At 48.3% G+C, this 20116-nt stretch overlaps 1 protein-coding gene across 4 annotated transcripts in view; it reads left to right on the top strand.

Moving 5' to 3' along the window:
• Positions 1 to 14016: 14016 nt before the first annotated feature.
• The window catches only part of Appl2 (adaptor protein, phosphotyrosine interacting with PH domain and leucine zipper 2), a 42488-nt gene continuing 36388 nt past the window's right edge, over positions 14017 to 20116 (top strand). For all 4 annotated transcript variants that reach the window (XR_005283662.1, XM_038314898.1, XM_038314897.1 and 1 more), the window contains exon 1: positions 14017 to 14175. Coding sequence is in view for 3 of the 4 variants with exons in the window: in XM_038314898.1 (XP_038170826.1) it covers positions 14122 to 14175 (54 nt within the window). In the remaining variant the exon portion in view is untranslated. The remainder of the gene's footprint in view (positions 14176 to 20116) is intronic.

The raw sequence follows: 20116 nt of genomic DNA on the forward strand, positions 1-20116 counted from the left end.
CAGCACCCTTTCACTTCACTTTTCCCACACACACACAAAAATAAAGAAAATGCGGAGGTAACATATTTGAGTTAGTTTTTTACCCTCAGATCCTTGCCTGCCATAGACATCTAATTCTGAGCCCCGAGAGGGTAGTGAGGCTGGTACTCAAGGCCCCTGATACTGTTGACTACACTGAGAGGGTATTGTCCCAATGTTGATGGGCTCTTCTTTCTCTGGAATCATAGGTTTAAATGATCACTTTCTTCTGCAAGTTGATTTTGGTCATAGAGTTCTATTACATCAACAGAAACATAACTAATACAGGCCTCATGCTTGTGAGTCAAGCCCTGGGCAATAGTCCTAGCATATTATATAATATATAAAGTATCCAAGGGATGCTAGAACTAGCATATTATGTAATATATAAAGTATCCAAGGGAAGCATATTATATAATATATAAAGTATCTAAGGGATGCTAGAACTAGCATATTATATAACATATAAAGTATCCAAGGGATGTTAGAACTAGCATATTATATAATATATAAAGTAGCTAAAGGATGCTAGAACTTAGTTTCTGGCAGCCATTGCTGTCGATAGCTATTGTCCTCATTCTATCCCAAGCATGGCAAATTGCTGTATTGACAATAAACGTTGCTCTGGAACAATGTTCAGGCATAGACAAACAAACCAATTAGCCTCATTTGAACCTTCAGTGACCTTCCAGGTGAACAGAGTTGATACAGTGATCATCCTTTCTGGTTATCCCTTGGGGAAGAGGGTGAGAGGGGGCGAAGTCAATGACATAGACCCCAGAAGTCAGGTCAGAAGCTGAAGCAGACGCATTTATCGCCGATATGGAGTTGATCTTTATACCGTCCTCCCAGGGCCCAAGTGTCATCATCGGAAAGGCTGTGTTATCCGCTTGCTTCGCGTCAGTGGTCTCCCGATATCGCCAGTCCTCAGACCCAGCAGCGGACTGTAGGTCAGCTCAAGGGAAAGTTAGCAGTGCGCATGCTCTTATTAGCAAGCCCTCGCAGATTTCCACTTGGGCTGTGTAACTGGTTGAAACTAGTCGACTGGCTTCCTCCTCCATAGACTGACAATCCAATTAGTCTCATTTAAAACTTCGGTGACCTTTCAGGTGATCTCACATGCCCTGTGACTAGAAGCCAACTCTTCAATGGTTTGGTCAAGCCATAACTTCAAGGTACTTCATCTGGGACCAAGGGGATGGAGAGATCAGAAGCCAAAGGTCATCCTCAACTACAGAGTGAGCTCAAGGCCAGACCGGTTTCCATGAGACTCTTTCTAAAAGGAAAAGAAAAAGATGCACAAACTCAACTAACCAGGTACGGTTGATGTGGTCAGTTCTGCCCTGTAGGGACTCAAACAACAGAAGAACCTTCATGGATCCAAAGCCATCAGCCCTACCCAAATTTAACAACAACAAAAAAGCATAAAAGAGCTGCATCATCGAGTTTAATTCCCATCAACACATTTGCATGGCTTTAACTTCTAGATCACACATGTCACATCCACAGTGACTCTCTCCAATCTTCCCTAATACTTCTTTCAGTCTTAACTGAGCTTGAAAGATGGTATCCCCACTGGGAGAGCACTGGGGAAGAATAAGCTGAGAGGACATGTCTGGTAAGGAGGTCTTCGCTACTGGCGTCTCTACTGGAACAGACTGGGGAAGAGCTGGGGAGAAAAGAGGGGGTGGTGGAAAACAGGCCTCTGTCACTGTAATCCTGTTCTCTCTGCTGCCAGCTGTGGTCTACCGAGGCCCAGATGAGATGAGCAGACGCAGGAAACGTGACACAGACCTGAACCTCAAATCCACGAGCGCAGTCAGGTTAAGGGAAGAGACAGCCACAAATGATGTGTAGCCGCCTTTGATGGTGAGCCACGGGAATTATCTTCCTCGGAGCTGGGGGTGGGGCTCGGTGGAGGAGCAGCTTGTATGGTGTGTGTAAGGCTCGAGTTTAATTCCCATCTCAATAAAGGAGGGAGAGGAGGAGGGAGGGATGGAGGGAGGGAGGAAAGAAGGAAGGGACTCAGCAGGAGTGAAAATAGGTAAGAGAAGATATTGGGGGCAATGAGAGCATCTTTGTTTTCTGTTGCTGTGGAGAGACACCATGACCACAGCAACGCTTACAAAGCGAAACCTTTAATTGGCGTGGCTCACTTACAGTTTCAGAGATCCAGTCCATTATCATCATGGCAGGGAGCATGGCAGCATGCAAGGAGATGTGTTGCTGGCTACATCTTGGCTTGCAGGAGACAGGAGGTCAACTGTCACTGGGTGGTATCCTGAGCACAGGAAACCTCAAAGTCTGCCCCCACAGTGACACACTTCCTCAAACAAGGTCATACCGATTCCAACAAAACCACACCTCCCTAATAGTGCCACTCCCTATGAGATTATGGGGATCAATTATATTCAAACTACCGCAGAGAATGATCACAGAATATATATACATATATGAATGAAATTATGGAATAATAAGCAGAAAATGAAAATAATAAAAATGGAAACCACCCACAACATCCAGGGATCATAGCACGGAAGCATAGCACATTCATGACAGAACACTATAGTCTGCTTTCTCTTGCCGAGATGAACACCATCACCGAAGCAGCTTGGGGAGGAGAGGGCTTGTTTCATCTACAGGGTCTCCATCACAAAGAGAAGTCAGGGCAAGAACCTGGAGGCAGGAGCTGAATCAGAGGCCGTGGAGGAACACCGTTTCCTGGCTTACGCCTTCATGGCTTGCTCAGTTTTCTCTCTTATACAACCAGGCATGTCAGGGTCCACAGGGTCCACAGGGAGCTGGGTCCTCCCACATCAACCAACAATAAAGAAAATGCCCTACAGACTTCCCTATAGGCCAATCTGATGGGGACACTTTTGAAATTGAGGTTCTCCTAAAAATAATCCAAGCTTGTGTTAAGCTAACAAAAAAAAAACTAACCAAAACATAGACTTTAAATAAGCCAATTTACAGCGAAACAAACATCTCTGAAATTAAAGCATTCAAAGAGAGAGAGAAAACCGATGAGTTGGTTCAGAGGGTAAAGGCTGTCAAATCTGCTGCCCTGAGTCTCATTCCCAGGAACACAGGTGGAAGAGGAGAACCAATTCACCTGAGTTGCCCTCCGCCCACCACTCACATACATACGCTGATACACATGCACACCGCCCCCCAAATAAGTAAACGTAATAAAAATTAAAGAGAGAAAAAGAATCCTTGAGCAAAGAAGAGGCAAGACTATATCATTTTAGATAGTCTCTGAATGGCAGAAGTGAGCAGAGGAGTACAGAGGAGATCCAGCAGCGTAGGAGGAGCTACCACGGAGGACAGGACAGACGCAGGACAGTGGAGGGACAGAGAGATGTCCAGGAGACCGTGCACAGGGCACTGGAGCATGTGAGAAACAGCAAGAGGGAGGAACAGAGCCTGGCTTTAGCTGCTCCGAAGGACATGCCGGAATGGGAGGAAGATCTTGGGAGGAGGGCTGGGACGAGAGACATGGCACTTGGCTCATCATGTTTGGGCTGCGGGGTTGCTCTCCCCATCTCTGTTCTTGTACCAGCTCCACTTCTGGGCATGTGGCTCCGACCTAGGTGACCGGTTGCGGTACCAGGCAATGTTCACATGCGCACATTCACAGGGGCAGCGGGCGCTCCACTAGAGGGCAGCAGTGGCCTAAGACAGGCTGAGCTTTTTCCCTTCTTTCTCTACCCCTGACAAAGTTTTACTACCTGGCCCTGAGGGATGGTCCCTCGTGAGTGTCTTGAGTATCTGGGACGGCGGTTGCACCCGACCCAACCCTGTTTGGATTTCTCAGCCTTCCTCTCCTTCTTAGAAGTGAGCCTAGATAAAAGCTCTGAGATGCCGGCCTAAAGGAAGGGTTCCAACGTGAGGTGAGAGGAGCCCTGGGGACTCTGAGATTCTCGTTCTTAGTTCTATTTTGTGTCCTTCCTCACACGATCAAAAATAAAAATTCAGCCTCCCTCACCCAGACCTTTTCTCGATGGATTGGGTTTCTGTCACTTGCTGCTGGAAGAGGCCTGATTCGCACAGACATGTGTCAGCCACCCGCAGATGCAGTAAACAGCAGGCATTGTCCTCTGTGACGTGACGAATAGCCGTGAGGTTTAGAAAGGCACAGAACATGCTCAGAGACTCAGGACTAACGGTCTGCAGCTCCAATTCAGGCCCAGCACCCAAGTCCATAACCACCCTGTGGACCATCATTACTCTCTGCTCTGTGACCAACACACGTGCATGTAGGGGCGCCCACGCTTGCCGGGACTCTGAGGTTCTTGCTCGGTGAGCAAACAGTCCCCTGGCATGGCCCTGACTTCTCAGGAGTGTTTCCCAGGCTCCAGTGTGTTGCACTTTGAAGGTCGCTGGAAGCAGAGGGTCTGGTTACTCGTTTTGCAGGAGTTCAAAGTCGGTGGCCTTATGACTGGAACATTATTTCTCTAAACTTTTCCTGCTTTAGGAGTTCGGGAAGGCATGCCCAGATTTAGCTCCCAGCAGGCGTCCAAGATTTGCCTCCTGGCCTGCTCTCAGGCACATTTCCTTGTTTTGTCATTTGGTCAGTACCGTTTATCGTCTTTTTCTTCCATCGCATTAACCCAAATGGAGTCTTTTATTGTTTCCAAATTTCAATGTTTGTTGCCCCCTCCCACCCCGCTTTTCCTCTCGGTCCCGTTTGTGAGGGGCTAGAGCGCCCCCTCCAGAGAACAGCGGAGACGTCAGCCGCCTTAGATGCGGACCGCCTGCGGAGCAGAGGAATGCCGGCTTTTTAAACAGGCAGATTTCTACAGAGACTCCTTCAGTTCGTTCCTGGTCTTACGAAAGCCTTCCAAAACGCTGCTTCAGACTATAAGAAAGGGGAACAATCTTGCACTAGAATCCTTTAGCATCTTCAGCTCCTGCATCTTCACACTCTGGCGTTCATGACATAGCTTTGCCATAAAATACAAGTCTGGTCCCGTGACCCACCCCGTCCGTGATGGTAACGGGGAGTCTTTGGATCCTTTCAAAGGTTCATCGGTTTCTACTGAAGCTCCTGATGCATAATGGATTTGTCTAACCTGCTAACTACTCTTTGCAGATTTTAAATCCAGTCAAATATTTGGGAGTAGTTATTTGTGTACTAATGGCAGGTTCACCAAGATCACCATACGAGCCATGACTCCTTGAGCATAGGAATAATCCCGTGTGGCTCTTCCCTGTGGTTCACAAGCTGTCCCATTCTAATGGGCTCTGTCTCTTAGTCAAGGTTCTATTGCTGTGAAGAGACACCATGGCCAAGGCAACTCTTATAAAGGAAAACATTTCATTGGGGCTGGCTTATAGCTCAGAGGTTGAGTCCATTATTGTCATGGTGGGAAGTGTTGTGGCACACAGGCAGACATGGTGCTGGAGAGGTAGTTGAGAGTTCTAAAGCCAGATTGGCAGGGAGCACGAAGAGAGAGTGTGAGCCGCTGGGTCTGGCTTGAGCTCAAACCTCCAAGCCCACCCCCAGTAATGCACTTCCTCCAACGAGGCCACAGCTTCTAATAGTGCCACTCCCTCTCCTTCAAACCACCACAGGCTCCACGTGTCTATTGCAGTCCCAAGTTTCATCAGCATAGGAATCAACCCTGCCATCCCAGAAGTCTGCAGGTCTTCTGCCACAGGCTTTTAGGTCCTCCTCCTGTAGGTGATGGCAAAACTAGAAAAGCAAGATTCTAAGCTCTTCTATCCCCATGGTGTCCTTGACCAGGAAGAGGAGGAGGAGGAGGACCACAATCTAGCACAAGCACCATAATCTCTTCCAGAGGGAGGCATGGGGTGCCCACCAGGCCAGGTGGCATTCTATCAAAACAATCTCCTCCCTACATCCCAACAACCATCAAACATCATTGCAAAACCACCATAGAAATCACAGGGTTCGGTGGAAAAGTTGGGATTATAAGGTTGGGTCCAACCTTTGATGGGAGACCCAGATTTAAGATCAAAGCTAATCCGCACGCTCTCTACAGCCCTATCAGGCATTCCTCAGGCGGCAAGAGCTATCAGTGGGATATGAGCACAGCATTCCGGGAGCAACTCTGAGTGTCCTTTTGAAGCTCTTTGATTTTAGTATCTTGGACGCCAGTGATTCCTTCTGCCAGCCTGATGAATGAATCAGTGGTCCCAGCCCACGGTCAACGTCACTGCCTTAATAATATTGGCAGCCTAAGCTCTCTGCAGCACCGCAAACCAGTGGGCGGGTGATGGTCTACCTGCTGGCCCTCCTCGGTAGTGATGGCTTCCCTGGGAATTTCTCCACCTGCTGCAGCATCAACACCAGTTGCCCTGTTTGCTCTCCAGATGCCCCGTTCGCTCTCCAGATGCCTCCCATTTGCTCCCCAGCCACTGGAAGGCTAGCCCACAGACTGTACCGAGAACCTTAACCCCTGCCTCCGTGCCCATCACACGATGCTATCCCATCCACCTGTTTCCGGTTCCTGTAAAAGCTTCTTCCTCTCCTGGATCTTCTGGGGGCCACTGGTTTCCATGCTGGGGAATGTTTCCTTTAGCTACAGTTTCCATCTCCTAGAACTGAATGGACATGCAAATCTATAGAGCAGAAACAAATGCGACACACAGAAGATGTCAATGTGGTCAATGTGGGTACAGCAGACACGGCTCGAAAGAGAAACAGTTCTGACCACAGCCAGACTATTGCTCCCATGCTGTTCCTCCCTCCCCAATAATAGAACACCTGGTTCTTTCGCATTAATTTATTATGATGTTGTCGAGTTGTAATTGGCCATTTAGTTGTTTAACATTCTTTTCCTTCTGCTGCAGGAAAACTCCGTTACTTTTCCTTTTCCGGCCCCTATCTGCCTATGTGCCTCCATGCTTCCTGCGGTGATGATAATGGATTAAACCTCTGAAACCGTAAGCCAGCCCCAATTAAATGCTTCCTTTTATAAGAGCTGCCGTGGTGGTGGTGTCTCTTCACAGCGATAGAAGACTAATTGAAACATACTTATTTGCCATCTGTTTCTTTTTTTTTTTTTTTTTTGAGAACTGTCTGTTTATCAGCCCATTGACTGATTGATTGGATTAATTTGGTCATTTCTGGTGTTTAGCTTTTGAAATCCTTGAAACAGTCTAGAGAGTAACCCCCTATGTGACACGTAGTGGCTGGAGATGTGTTCTCTTCTATGCCCTCTCTCTGCACACTGCTGATACTCCTCCTTTGTCATACAGGAATTTTATCATTTATCCCGTTTGTCAGCTCCTGAGATTTTTTTTCCTGAGCTGTGAGAGTCCTTTCCAGAATGTTCTTGCCTCAGCCAAAATTGTCAAGTGTTTTCCTCAGAGTTTTCCGGTCTAATGTTAAGGTCTTAGACCTGTGTTGAGTTAGGTTTTATGCAGGGTAAGGGATACGTACCTAGGTTCATTTTGCTGCATTCACATGTCTTGTTTTCCCAGCATCCATTATGGAAAAGGCTGTCCTTTTCTCCAGAGTATATTGTGTTAAAGCTTTGGTGGCTAGGTTAACTTATGGATCCTTATTCCACTGGTCCACAGGACTATTGTTCTGCCAGGTCCATGCTGTTATTGTGGCTGTGGTATAATTTGACATCAGATAATCGACATTCAGCATTAAAAAAAAAAAAAAAAAAAAACTTTCTTTAATGAATCTTTGGGGGGGGTTTCACATCATGCACCCCAATTCTGTTGAAAATTTAGCATTGTAAAAGCATGCCCCTTTGGATTTTTTTAGTGACTTCACAAAATTGTACCACCAATTAAACAAGTCCCAATGTTTAATCCCAGATACTCTCACTACCTCCCAAAGCATCTCCACACCTGTTGTTAATCACTCCTTTCTCCTTCTTCCCCCCACCCCCCCGAGCTGCTAGCACCACGTTGCCTCTCTCTCCATCTCTTGCTTCCTCTTTCTCTAGAGAGAGATGGGACCTAGGAGCTTACATGTGTTGGCGAACCCCTTACGATTGAGCTAAATCTCTTTTTGCTCTCTGCGACAGGGTCTCAGCCAGCGAGGCTGGCCTCGAACTCATTCTGCAACTCAGGCAGGCCTTGAACTTGCCATCCTCCGACCTTGGCCACCTGTGCGGCTTCTGTTCTCTGTTTCTGAGAATTAGCCTAGGCCAGGCATTTCATACGGTTGGCTCCGTCGACTATGTGGACTTCCATGTCTTGCTCCTTCCATTTAGCATGTTGTCAAGGTTCGTGCACCGTGTAGGAAGTGAAAACGTTGTTCCTGTCCCTGTCGAATAGTATTCTGTGGTCTAGGCATGACATGACGTCACTTCTTGTTTCTCTATTGGCTGTCACGAACGGTGCCTGCTATAGACAACCATGTTCTTAACCACTGAGCCATCACTCCAGCCCTGGGGCACTAATCCTCATACCTCACATGAACCGTCCCCAAATGACCGTTTCCCACCCTCTCCACTCCCTGAAGGCATCCCACACATTTCACCAACACTGCACTGAGCTCATGGCCTTGATTCTCATCTTACCGGGACAATAAAAACTGCTGGCAAAGAATTTCATTCTTATTTAATCTACCAAATGACCGTCACGTGTATGCCTTGGCACACACTGTCCCTGCTTCTATCCAAGGCCATCCCCTTGCTGTGATTGGGTTTCACTCTTGTCTGCCCCCAGCTTTGGCCTCCCCATTGCCACTTCCTCCTCCAGTGTCTCCTCTCCAACCCTCCCCACACTGTAGCTCCTCCTGTGAGCAAGCAAACGTCCTGAGAAGTGCCGCCTCTTTTCCCGCCTTTCCACGTTAATTGGAGTTAGTTCCCTGTCGTTTGTAGCCACAAAAGTCCCAATTAATACAGGACACCTAGAGAGGGGTCCGTGGAAACCCTCCCGTGTCACACAGAGCAGCACAGCGGGGGCTAACAAAGATTAAACAGTGTGCTTAGAGTCTGCAACATCTCCCTGCTCAAGTCAACAAAACCACCGTTCCTCTTTGCTTTTCCGTGTGCCGTCGCGTCCCCTGAAATCATTCCCCTTTGCTGGAAAAATCTCTGGAATCATCCATCTTTCCTCCTTGTTTTTGACTGCAACCACCCTGCTTTCGGGTAGAACTGTTCTTCCCAGGTTTACTGCCGACCCTCCTAGTGACGATTCTGCGGGCCACAGGACAGCCACTCCCGGCTGACCATCCAGTCACTCTTGACACAGTGGGTTAATTCTTTTAGGAACCCTTTAAGAGAGGAGATGGTCTTTACGTTCCCTAATTCTAAGGCCTCTAGAAGGGGCGTATTCATTTCTCAATGCTCCTCCTACCTCAGTAGGTCTGAGTTTTTGCTTGGAGTTCAATCCTTCACCCTCTCCCTTTTCTTGTCTGCATTGAGCCCCTAAGAAATGTCATCTTCCTCCGTGTTTTAGATGCCATCCGCGTGCTGATAAACTCCCAGTTTCTCCGCCAAACTGCAGAGAAGGATATTGAAGCATCCAGACAACACCTTGCACCGGTCATCTAAAAGACTTCTCAGGTGCACAGGCCCCCACAGAGCAGTGGATGTCACCACCAACCTGCTTGTCCCAGTCCTTCCATGGGCACCCCCATCACTCGGCCCAGTTTCTGCCGCTCACCTCTTCTGCCAGGTTTGCACAGACCTCAGTGACTCACTCCTCCCTACACCTTCCACTACCCCAAACCTTGACCGGGGCTTCACCTCTTACTTTGATCATTTCTATAGCTTCTTTAGAACACGCAAATGCCTTAAAATATAAATCATAAATATATTTAAGGTTTTTTTTAAAATAATGTAGATCAGCCCTTGTCACTCGGCTGTTCATACCTTTCCTGTCACACACAGGACAACATCCAAAGTTCTCACCAGGACTCAGGTTCTCTGTGACTAGGGCTTAGCCTCTCTTCCAGCCCCTCCCATTCTCCCCTCCCCCTCTGCTCCTGGCATGCTGGCCTTTCCTCACGCTGCTAAGCATGGCCCAGGGCCTTCGCACAGGCTCTTTCCATCAGGGTTCGTTTGTTGTTTAATTCTCAGCCCCAGCACCGGCCACTTTATGAACCCTTGCTGTCCGCTCCACCGCCCATGCTCCCCCGTTCCTCCACGACGTGTTATCACAGGCTTATCAATTCGTGTTTGTTATAGTCTTCCCTTCTCAAACACAAGCGCTTTTGGGTAGAGGACTCCAGTGTGCTTCCTCTTATGCCTCTGGCTTCTAGAGTCAGGGCAACGAGTGACCGAAGGAGCAGCAGTGTGGTTACCAAGGGAACAGAGACTGACTGACTCTCGGAAGACTCTGGAGCGCTGACCACGTGGACGCTATGGCAACGCGCATCGGATTTTCAATAAGCAGTTATGGAGTAACTGTCCGGGTGTCAGGTGGTGTCTGAAGCACCACAATTCTAGAAGGAAATAAAACAAAGTTCTGCTCACTCTACCTGTAAAGCGGGGACCGGAATAGAAACAGCGCTGCAGAATTATCTAGCCAAGTGTTGTTGAAGCATATTGAGGACGGGGAGATTGGTTTTGCTTGGAGGATGCTCTTCACACTGGAGGGGGGAAGAAGAGAAGGGAGGTGGGTTTTCAGGCCAGCCTTGAACTTGCCAGAAGAGAAGCGTGAGAAGCACGCTGCAAAGACAGGAAAGGAGTTGCCCGCCCCGCGCCCAGCCCCGCGCCCAGCCCCGCGCCCAGCCCCGCGCCCAGCCCCGCCCCCTGCCACCGTGCTTTCCTAGTTTCTAAGTTTCTCTCTCGCCTTTTGAACCCCCAGCTGTTCTCTGCTGTCCTTCTGCGTCTCCCTGTCACCACTGCATTCTGACCTTCAGCAAGGGGAAGATGACAGTTCCCATCAGTTGGTCCTCGCTGCTCAGGCCACAGGCGTTCTCTGCCGTAGCTGTGATGAACATTGCACCTGCACCATCCAGGTATAGCTGGAAAATGACTGAAAGCCACCTCACAACCGTGTCACGTGACCACAGTGTCACACGAGCCCATGCACTTTAATAAAAGACTTGACACTTTTTACGTTTACATAAAATTCCTCCTATGAAATCAAGACAGCAAAGCAAGGGAGAGTATTTAACGCCCAGTAGCGAATATTACATGAAAGAATGGTTGTATGAAATAATGAAGTGGATTTAACCAATTTACAAACACATTCCTAGAGTTTTTTTGCAAGTAGTTATTTTGAATCTGAGACAACATTTTCTCTTAGAAACAATGTCATGAACGGCACTTAGTGCCAAGAATTCCCACTAAGGCCATTTAGCCCATAATGTAGCAAGGGAATGCAGAAAAGGAATAAAACTGTGTAAGAATGTGCTTTAGATAATTTTGAATATTGGTGTTCAATGAAAGGTAACTTAATTAGAAGATGACATATGAAAAATATGGTTTGCTACCCCCATGAGATGTCTGAGCCTTCGAAGGGTGTTGTGGGACACTGTCGCCGTTAACGTCTCTTCCTAATGAAAGGGAATTACTCTTCCCTCTGGTGTAATTGTGTCCTGTTCTAGTCTGTACGATCAGGGATGGCGAAAACCAGAGTCTGGCCTTGAAGAAGGCAGTTTGGGTCAGGACAGTTTGGAGACTGTGTGAGGGAAATTTAACTGAATGGTACTTGGAAGGAAAATAAAGGAAAAGGAAGAAACGTGATATGGGCATGATGTCATCAGAAGAAAACAAGGAATATGGTGTGTGTCGGCGGGGGGGAGACAGGGGAACTCTGGGCAGAAGGCATAAATAGCTCAGGCCGGAACTGAGGGAATAAAGTTCATTTTCAGTGGTGTCTGCCACACAGATTTTCTTTCTTTCTTAAGATTTATTTATTATGTGTACAGTATTCTCAGTATTCTGTCTGCATGTATGCCTACAGGCCAGAAGAGGGCACCAGATCTCATTACAGATGGTAGTGAGCCACCATGTGGTTGCTGGGAATTTAACTCAGGATCCTTGGGAGAGAAGGCTGTGCTCTTAACGGCTGAGCCATCTCTCCAGCCCCCACACAGATTTTCTTACTGAAGCTGGTGGTATCTTTGTCGCGTTATTACTGTGTTTATAACATCTGGACAAAAGCAGCTTAAGGGAGAACAGATTTTGTTCTGGCTCACAGTTTTCACAGCAGGGAATTTCTGGAGGCAGGAGCTCACAGGAGCTGGCTACACAGTATCTTCAGGCGGGAGCCGGCCACACACCATCTTTAGGCAGGAGCCGGCTATACTGCAACTTCGGGCAGGAAGCAGAAGTGAGGGGATGCTGACGTTTGCTTTTCTCTTATGTAGTTGAGGACTCACTCCCAGGGAACGGTGCCACCCACTTTCAGGGTACACCTTCCCACCTCAGGTAATTTAAAATATTTATTTATTTATTATGTATACAATATTCTGTCTGTGTGTATGACTGCATGCCAAAAGAGGGCACCAGACCTCATTACAGATGGTTGTGAGCCACCATGTGGTTGCTGGGAATTGAACTCAGAACCTTTAGGAAGAGCAGGCAATGCTCTTAACCACTGAGCCATCTCTCCAGCCCTCAGGTAATTTAAAATAATCCCTCACAGACAGCCAGACCTAACCTAATCTAAATGACCCCTCCCTGGTGATTCCTTATTTTACCGATATCACAGTCAACACTGAGTTCAGGTGGTTACCACAAGATGTGGAATTTGTGCAGGGTTATACTCTTCCTGTTGATTTTGGCGACATCTCATTGTCAATCAACTGAAAGTCTTGTCATTAATATATGCCAAATTCCCCTTTGGATCTTCTACATGACTTTCTCTTTCTTCTTCCTCCAGTCTGCCCTGTATGGTCATAACTCAACTATTTCATTGCTGGTATTCTTTTTTTTTCTCACTTTTAAATGACTTCACAGAACTAAATTATCTACCCCTTCCAATCCTGAAAATTTCACTATGAAATCCTCCAAAATGACAAACCATAATGAACCAAGAGCATTAAACCTAATTATATGGCTCAAATCAGACAGCAGTGATCTGAATAACACACATGATTCTCTCCCCCCCCCCTCACGTCTGTGCTCTGAGCTGTTTAGGTGGTTGAGATTTATCTAGTTAAATTGGTGTGAGAAGTTTTAGTATTTAAAAAAGAGGCCAGAGGTTGGCAAAATGGTTGTGATTAATGGCACTTCCCTTCAAACCTGAGGCCTGAGTTTAATTTCCAGAACCCACATAGTTGGAAGGAGAAAACTCTCTCACAAATTGTCTTCTAGGCCTCACACACTAAATATAATGTTTTGTTTGGTTTCACTTTAAATTGTGTGTGTGCAGGGAATATGTGCACGGGAGAGCAGTGCCCAAGGAGACCAAAGAGAGCTGGAGTTACAGCCACTTGTGAGCCGCGGCCTCCGTGCTGAGAATCGAACTCCGAACTCAGGTCTTCTGCAATAACCAATAACTGCTGAGCCACCTCTCCAGCTTAACCCAACTCCCACCTCCACCCCAAAATGAAAAATAAAGAAGACGCCAAGGCTGGGGATGTGGCTACTTTGGTAGAGGGCTTTCCTAGCATGAAGAAGCCCTCGGTTCGATCCCCAGCACTGCACATAAATCAGGTTTGGTGGTGCATGCCTGCTATCCCATCACTCTCGGGAGCGGGAGGCAGGAGGATGAGAAATTCAGAACCATCCTCAGGTACACAGGGAGTTAGAAGACAGCCTGGGATGCAGAAGAACCTGACTCAAAAAGGGAAAAAAAGAGAGAGAGAGGCCAGAAAACAGCCGCAAAATCTGTTCACTCTTATCTCCTCCCACACAGAAAAAGCACTCAGTGCAACCGCAAGAACAAAGATTAAGCTTATCGTCCCACCCGGAGTAGGAACCACGGGGACCAGAGAGGTCGACCTCAAACCGGAACTCCCCAGCCCCGCCCCGCCCCGTTAGCCCGGAGGACTAGAAGCGCGGAAGCCAGGTCGCCACACTTCCGGTGTCCCGTCTCGCTCGCCACACTTCCTGTTGATCCCGGCGGCGGGGGGCCGGGCCGGGCCGAGGGGCGGGCCGCCGGGCTCAGGGCAGGCGCGGGCGGGGAGCGGAGCCGCCAGTCCCCGGAGCATCCTCGGAGCGTCCCGCGTCCCCGGCCTCGCGTCCCGCGCTCCGCCGCCGCCGAGCCATGCCCGCCGTGGACAAGCTCCTGCTGGAGGAGGCGCTGCAGGACAGCCCCCAGGTACCGCCGGGGAGGTCGGGGCCTCGCCGTCCGTCTCCCGGGGGTTAGGACGGGAAAGTTTTTTTAAAGAGTCTGGTGCAGGAAAAGATGCCAGCGCTGCGCAAAGGCACTGCTGGTACCACAGATTCCAAGAGAACTGATGAATGCAGGGGCCGGAATGGGAAGCAGAGAAAGCCTGGAACCGTCGACCCAGGCCTCCCTTTGTCACTTTTTCCAGTGGTGAAGAGAAAATTAACTTTGGCCTCATTTGAGCCACGGGGTGGTGGTGGTGGTGTGGGCGGGTGTGTGTGTGTCCGGGGGAAACTTCGTTAACATCGTGGAGATGTGAATCAAATCGTTTGAGCTGTAGAGTGAAAACTGGCAGGCAGAGCAGAGTGTTGTTGGTTCAGAATTCAGCACGCCTTTCTCCAGGGAGCTACTGTTCCCATAACCTCCTGCCCTCTTCCTAGCTTTTCAGATACAGCATCCCTAGGTTAGTTAAATAAATACTTCTGTCCCCTGGCGTCTCTGTCCCTAAAAAGTTAGAAAGGATTAAACTGTTCTTTCACAGTTTCTCCTCTCCTTCTGGTCTCCTTCCTTTTTTCCTCCTGACTTAATTGCGCCTCCCAGATGGAGTTTTGACGGACTCACCTGCGCCTCGCCCTTGTAGAATAAATCAAAAGGGTAGTGTGCACCTGTGTCCTGAGCGCGTTTCTTTGTGATTGTCCTCGTGTAGACAAGGAAGGATATGTAAGTAAGCTGTGATTATTATTCCCAGTACTTAGTTTCTGTTACACGGTCTTACTAAGTAGCCATCCACAGCTAGCCTGAAACTTGCTGTGGAGACCAGGCTAGCCTTGAACTACTATCTTGAGTGCTGAGATTACAGGTGGGTGCTCTCATGCCCAGTCTAATTTTTTTTATTGATTTGTTTGGGTTTTTTTTGTTGTTGTTTGCTTTCTACAGATTTGGCATCTGTTGTGCTAACTTTTGGAGGCCTCTTTGTACAGCAGCGGCTGTCAGGTGTTTGGTTTGGACCACAGCCTGTGGTGGGAGAGGCATTTCAGTCTTCCCCACCTGCTTTAAGAATCTGAACTTGAGCAGATGGAAGTCATGATCATCATGGTTAGGAAGAGGGATCTCTATTCGCTTTGTATTCGGGGACACTGAAGGTCAATCATAGACAGCTTTCATAGCCAGCTGTGGCGATGGCTGAGCCAGGCTGTCCTCATGGACGTAACCCGGGGTAGTGTTCCAGGGCATCACACGAGTGGGTGTGTTCTGTTTCTGAGTGGCATAAAGGATGCACTCGGTTTCGGGAGACACAGAAAGACACCGGCATCGAGTCTGAAGACCTGGTTGCAGTTCCGGCTCTAGTCACTAGCTCAGTTTTCTCATCTGCAGAAACTACAGGAGACAAGGGACGTGGAGCTGATGGTCTTGAAGGTGGTGGAGCAGTTTAAAATTATATCCTATCTACGTGATCTACAACTTTGAGCTGTAGGGGAGGCGATGTTTAGAGACATTGTCATTCTTATCTGGCATTCTTTTTAATTTTTTAAACACTTTTTTTTCTTTAGTAAAGGTTTATTAGCTAGTTGGCTTCTCTGCAAAGTTATAAAGTCCGTATTTGGCCACTTGTTTTGCTGACTTCTAAGGAATATTTTTTATTCCTTAATAATTTCACATTGTATCTTAATAATTTACACAGTGTATCTTTATCACATCCCTTCCCCTTCCTCTCCCCTTTCTCCAGACACCCCCTCCAGCCTGTTTCCCACCCATTTTCCTGTCCTCCCCCCTCCATGACACACAAAATCTAATGACTGCTTTCCTCATATGCATGGGTGTGTCTGGCCATCCAGTGGAACCAGGGTGACCTCCCAGCAGCCACACCCCCAAAGAAAACCGACTGTCCCTCCCAGAAACCATTAGGAGCCAGCTTCTCAGCTGAGTGTGGGGCCTCTGGGTGCCTCCATTTGATGCTGGAATGCTGGCTGGCGTTATCTTGTGGAGGTGACCACATTGCTAGACGGAGGGCCGAGGAGTTGTGTCCAGAAGAAGCATTCCACAACACTACCCCTCATTCTCTCTACGCCCCTCTTCTGCGACATTTCCTGATCCTTCCTATAGACGTGTGTGAATGTGGACGTGCATTCGTAGAGGTCTGAGTACAGTTTGTGGAAATCTGTTCTCTCCTTCCACGACGTGGGTTCCAAGGATTGATTGCAGGTCGTTAGACTTGGTGACAAGTGCCCTTAATGCGTTGAGCCACCTGTAGGAAGCTGTCATTGCTGTTGAGACTGGTTCTCTCCTCTCCGGGCTTCTGAGTGTGCCTGCTGTGTGGGAGAGAAGCTAGCTTTAGGCGTCTTTCACAGTCCTCAGAGCTTGGCTGTCACTGGTTTTTGTGTAGTGTGTGCAGGGTGGCAGCTCTCCTCCCAGGAGACCCAGAGCCGTGGAACTGAGTAGCACTGAAACCATTTCTTTCTTTTTATGTGAAAGAATTAAACAAGAGCAAGTGCCTAGAATTCAGGATTGTCCAACCTCTTGGCTTCTGTGGGCTCCATTATCATCTCCAAAATTACACTGGAGAGTTACAAAAAAAAAAAATGGCAAAAATCTGAATGAGTTGAGAATGCTTGTAATTTTGCATTGAGCTGCATTCATCTCTCTCTCGGGTTATGGGTTGAACATGCCTGGTCTGGATCATACATGGTCTGTGCCCGCCATGACATGCTTTTCATTCATATACTCAGTCTTTCCAACAGTCTGGAGATCACTTAGTAAGATGGAGGAGGGGCAAAGAAACCAAATGTGTACCCTAAAGAAATGCAGGCGGCAGGAGTGAAGGGTTTTGCTTATGTGTTGCAGGGGAGTGAGCCAGGCCTTAGCGTGACAGCCTTGGGGGACTGTTTAAGTTAGCTCTGTTCCCTAGCGCCTGGCTTTCCTATGGCGCAAAATATTGATTCACAAGGAGAGGGAAAAGATACTGAGATCCCATGAGCTGTTTGTTTCTTCTTGGTGGAGGCGGAAGAGTTAGGAGGTTGCTTGGGTAACCTGGTTACACAGGACTTAGTGAATATGAAACTTTTGTATTTGAACCTAATTGCCCCAAGCGCTGTGTAGAAGTTGACCACACGACTATTTGATTCCTCTTACTCAGCGTGCATGTTTGCACGCTGTATTGCAAAACTAGTATTGGTGTATGTATTCTTTCTCCTGATCACTGGTGCGTGAGTATTTGGAGCATGAAGAGACACGTCCCCATCTCTGTCTGTGAGCCTTTGCCCGGCTGCCCAGGCTCTGGTAGCTGCTGGAAACATGACCATCAACTAGATAGGCGTATCTGCCCTTGACTGGCTACGGTCTGTTCCTGGGGCAGATAAGCGGCTGTTCCCGGACAGTGTGAGTCCTTCTGTAATAGATAGGGACAGAGGCACAGCCCGGGGCCCCAGCGGCACACCCTGCACCCTTCTTCAGGGTCTTACTCTCATGTTGTATGCCACACGATTTCCCAGTGAGGTGGGATGAAATACTGCTTCATCCTTGGTGTTGTGGGTTGTGCTGTGTTTCTTTGGCAGTAGGCATAGCGGAAACAGAGATGAAAGACTTGGTTCTGAGGCCGTGCTGAGGCCCAGCTGGGCGCAGTCCTCCTCAGCAATCAGAGCATTCTTTATCGCAGTGAGATGCTTCCAAACACACCCGGTTTTGTGTGGCTTCATTGTAGAGGGAGTTTGTCCTGTAGCTCTGCGAACGGCACGTTTTTCCATTCAGTTGTCTTGGTTCTGTTAAGATGTTTCTCTTCCTACACCAAATTAGGGGGATAAACATCTTTGTTTAACTTACATTTTAAAGAAACAAAGTATGGGCGCTTTGAAATTGGGCGCTTACACAATTGTGTGCTGTTGAAAATGTCAGGGCTGTTTGATTAGGTAACACCCGGATGTTTACTCTAAGGTAAAGGAATGCTGTGGAGCTGAGGTCAGGCCCACAGAGTGCTTGGTCTTGCTTGTCCCGATGCAGATATTCTCCTAGAATGTAGGCTAGTAGAAAGGATGGAGTCAGACCCTGAGCCTGCCACTTACCGGGGCTTTTATTCAGCTTCTGAGCCTTGGTGTGCTTGCGCATAATGTGAGAATGAAAACAGCTCCTCAGGTGAGCCGTTCTGAAGAGTAAACAGCATATGTCAAGCGTGACCGTGTACCACGGTGGCTCCCTAACTGAGTGACGATACCGTCTGCACACAGTGCACACCCCTGTTGGACCTGTGTGTGAGACTTTGAGCATCCGACATGCCTTTCCTGACACATCCATTCTGTGTGTCAGGGCATTCCGCCTTCCGCCTATACATTGAGCACAATGGATGCTGATGGTGTGTGTAGCAGAGTGGTCCCATGGGAGCTGGGCGTTCTTTACCAGGCATGACTGTCCGCTTAAGTCCAGTGCCCAGATGGTTAAAACAGGGCAGGACCATGATGCAGTTCTCTGACAGTTCCTGGAGGTGAGTGATAGAAAGTGCACGCCTTTAATCCCAGCTCCCGGGAAGCAGAGGCAGGCAGATCTCTGTGAGTTCGAGGCCACCCTGGTCTACAGAGTGAGTTCCAGGACAGCTAAGGCTACACAGGGAAGCCCTGCCTTGAAAAACAAATCACACAAAGACAGAGAGGTGGTCAAAGAGAATCCAGCTCCAGCTCGCCTGCGTCTTGGGCTGGCCCCACAGAGCACACCCAGTGATAAGACTCTTGTTGCTGCTGGTGGCACAGTTTTGCAGGACCCGATTTGTATCGCAGCCTGACCACTTCCTAGCTTTGGGAGGTCATCATAGTTACCTTTAATTGTCAGTGTGACACAGCAAGAGTCAGCTAATTGTCTTCTTCAGGTTGGTCTTGGGTGACTTGTCTTGACTATTAATTGAGGTGGGCGGGTCCAGCGCATGGGTGGGGAAGGGCACCCGGGCTAAGGAAGCTCTGTAGCAGGAGCCCAAGAGTGAGCAGTAAGTGTTCCTCCGTGGCTTCTGCTGGAGCTCCTGCCCTGACTTCCCTCAGTGTTCTAAGTGTGACGTATAAGGAAGCTAGAACAGAGAGATGGAACACCCTGAGCCCCGAGCCCCAGCTTCATCTCCTGTAAAGCAAGCGTAATGTGACCACGGTATCTGATTATGAAGCTGTTGGCGTTAGTGTCAAATGTCCCGTGCCTATCAGTGTCTGATCCAAGGAGTTCCCCTGGAGTTCTTCCTGCTGTCTTTGTAGGAGACGGGTGTGTATCCCTCCTCTCCTAACCATCGCTCGTCTTTATTTTATTCCTTGGAGTATAAAGAGAAAACATTAGGATTCAGCTAAATGAACAAGTAATAATTTTAAAAATTAAAATCTCCATAATCCAGTTGTATTGCTTCTTGTGTTCCTAGGCATGCCATTTATAGTAAGAACGGTGTTTGGATCTTTGTAGACTCTGCTGGGACCCTGCAGCATTGGATCATGAACACACAGGCAACTGTACTGTGGGAGGACACCCTTAGATAGGCACACTGCTGTAGCCTTCAGATGAAACCACCTTTTAAAGCTCTGAGCACCAGTGAGAATGGTCTCCATAATAAATGTCACCCCCCACATCACAGCGTCCTCGAGACTCCCCAGCAGGCTCAGTCCCTGCTGACCTTGACGTCACTTTCTTCCCCACAGTCCTCTGGCAGGTGCTTCAGCACACGCGGTCTGAGAGCAGGGAGGCAGGTCACCATTTTAATAACCAAACATGACGCTTTCAGGAGCTGCCATTTTATCTTCTGATGGTCATCCGTCAGTGGATTATGACATCTGGTGGGTCATAGCTGTGATGCTTATTTACACGCAGAATAGAAAGGTAAAGAAAATCTGTGCGTATGTTCTATTTAGCAGTGTGTCGCTTGACGCTGTCTTTGTTTACACCTGGTATCGGTGCATTTTCTGCTCTGGGTCTGAATTTC

This window comes from Arvicola amphibius, chromosome 17, assembly GCF_903992535.2.
Source record: "Arvicola amphibius chromosome 17, mArvAmp1.2, whole genome shotgun sequence".
Taxonomy (NCBI): Eukaryota; Metazoa; Chordata; class Mammalia; order Rodentia; family Cricetidae; genus Arvicola; species Arvicola amphibius.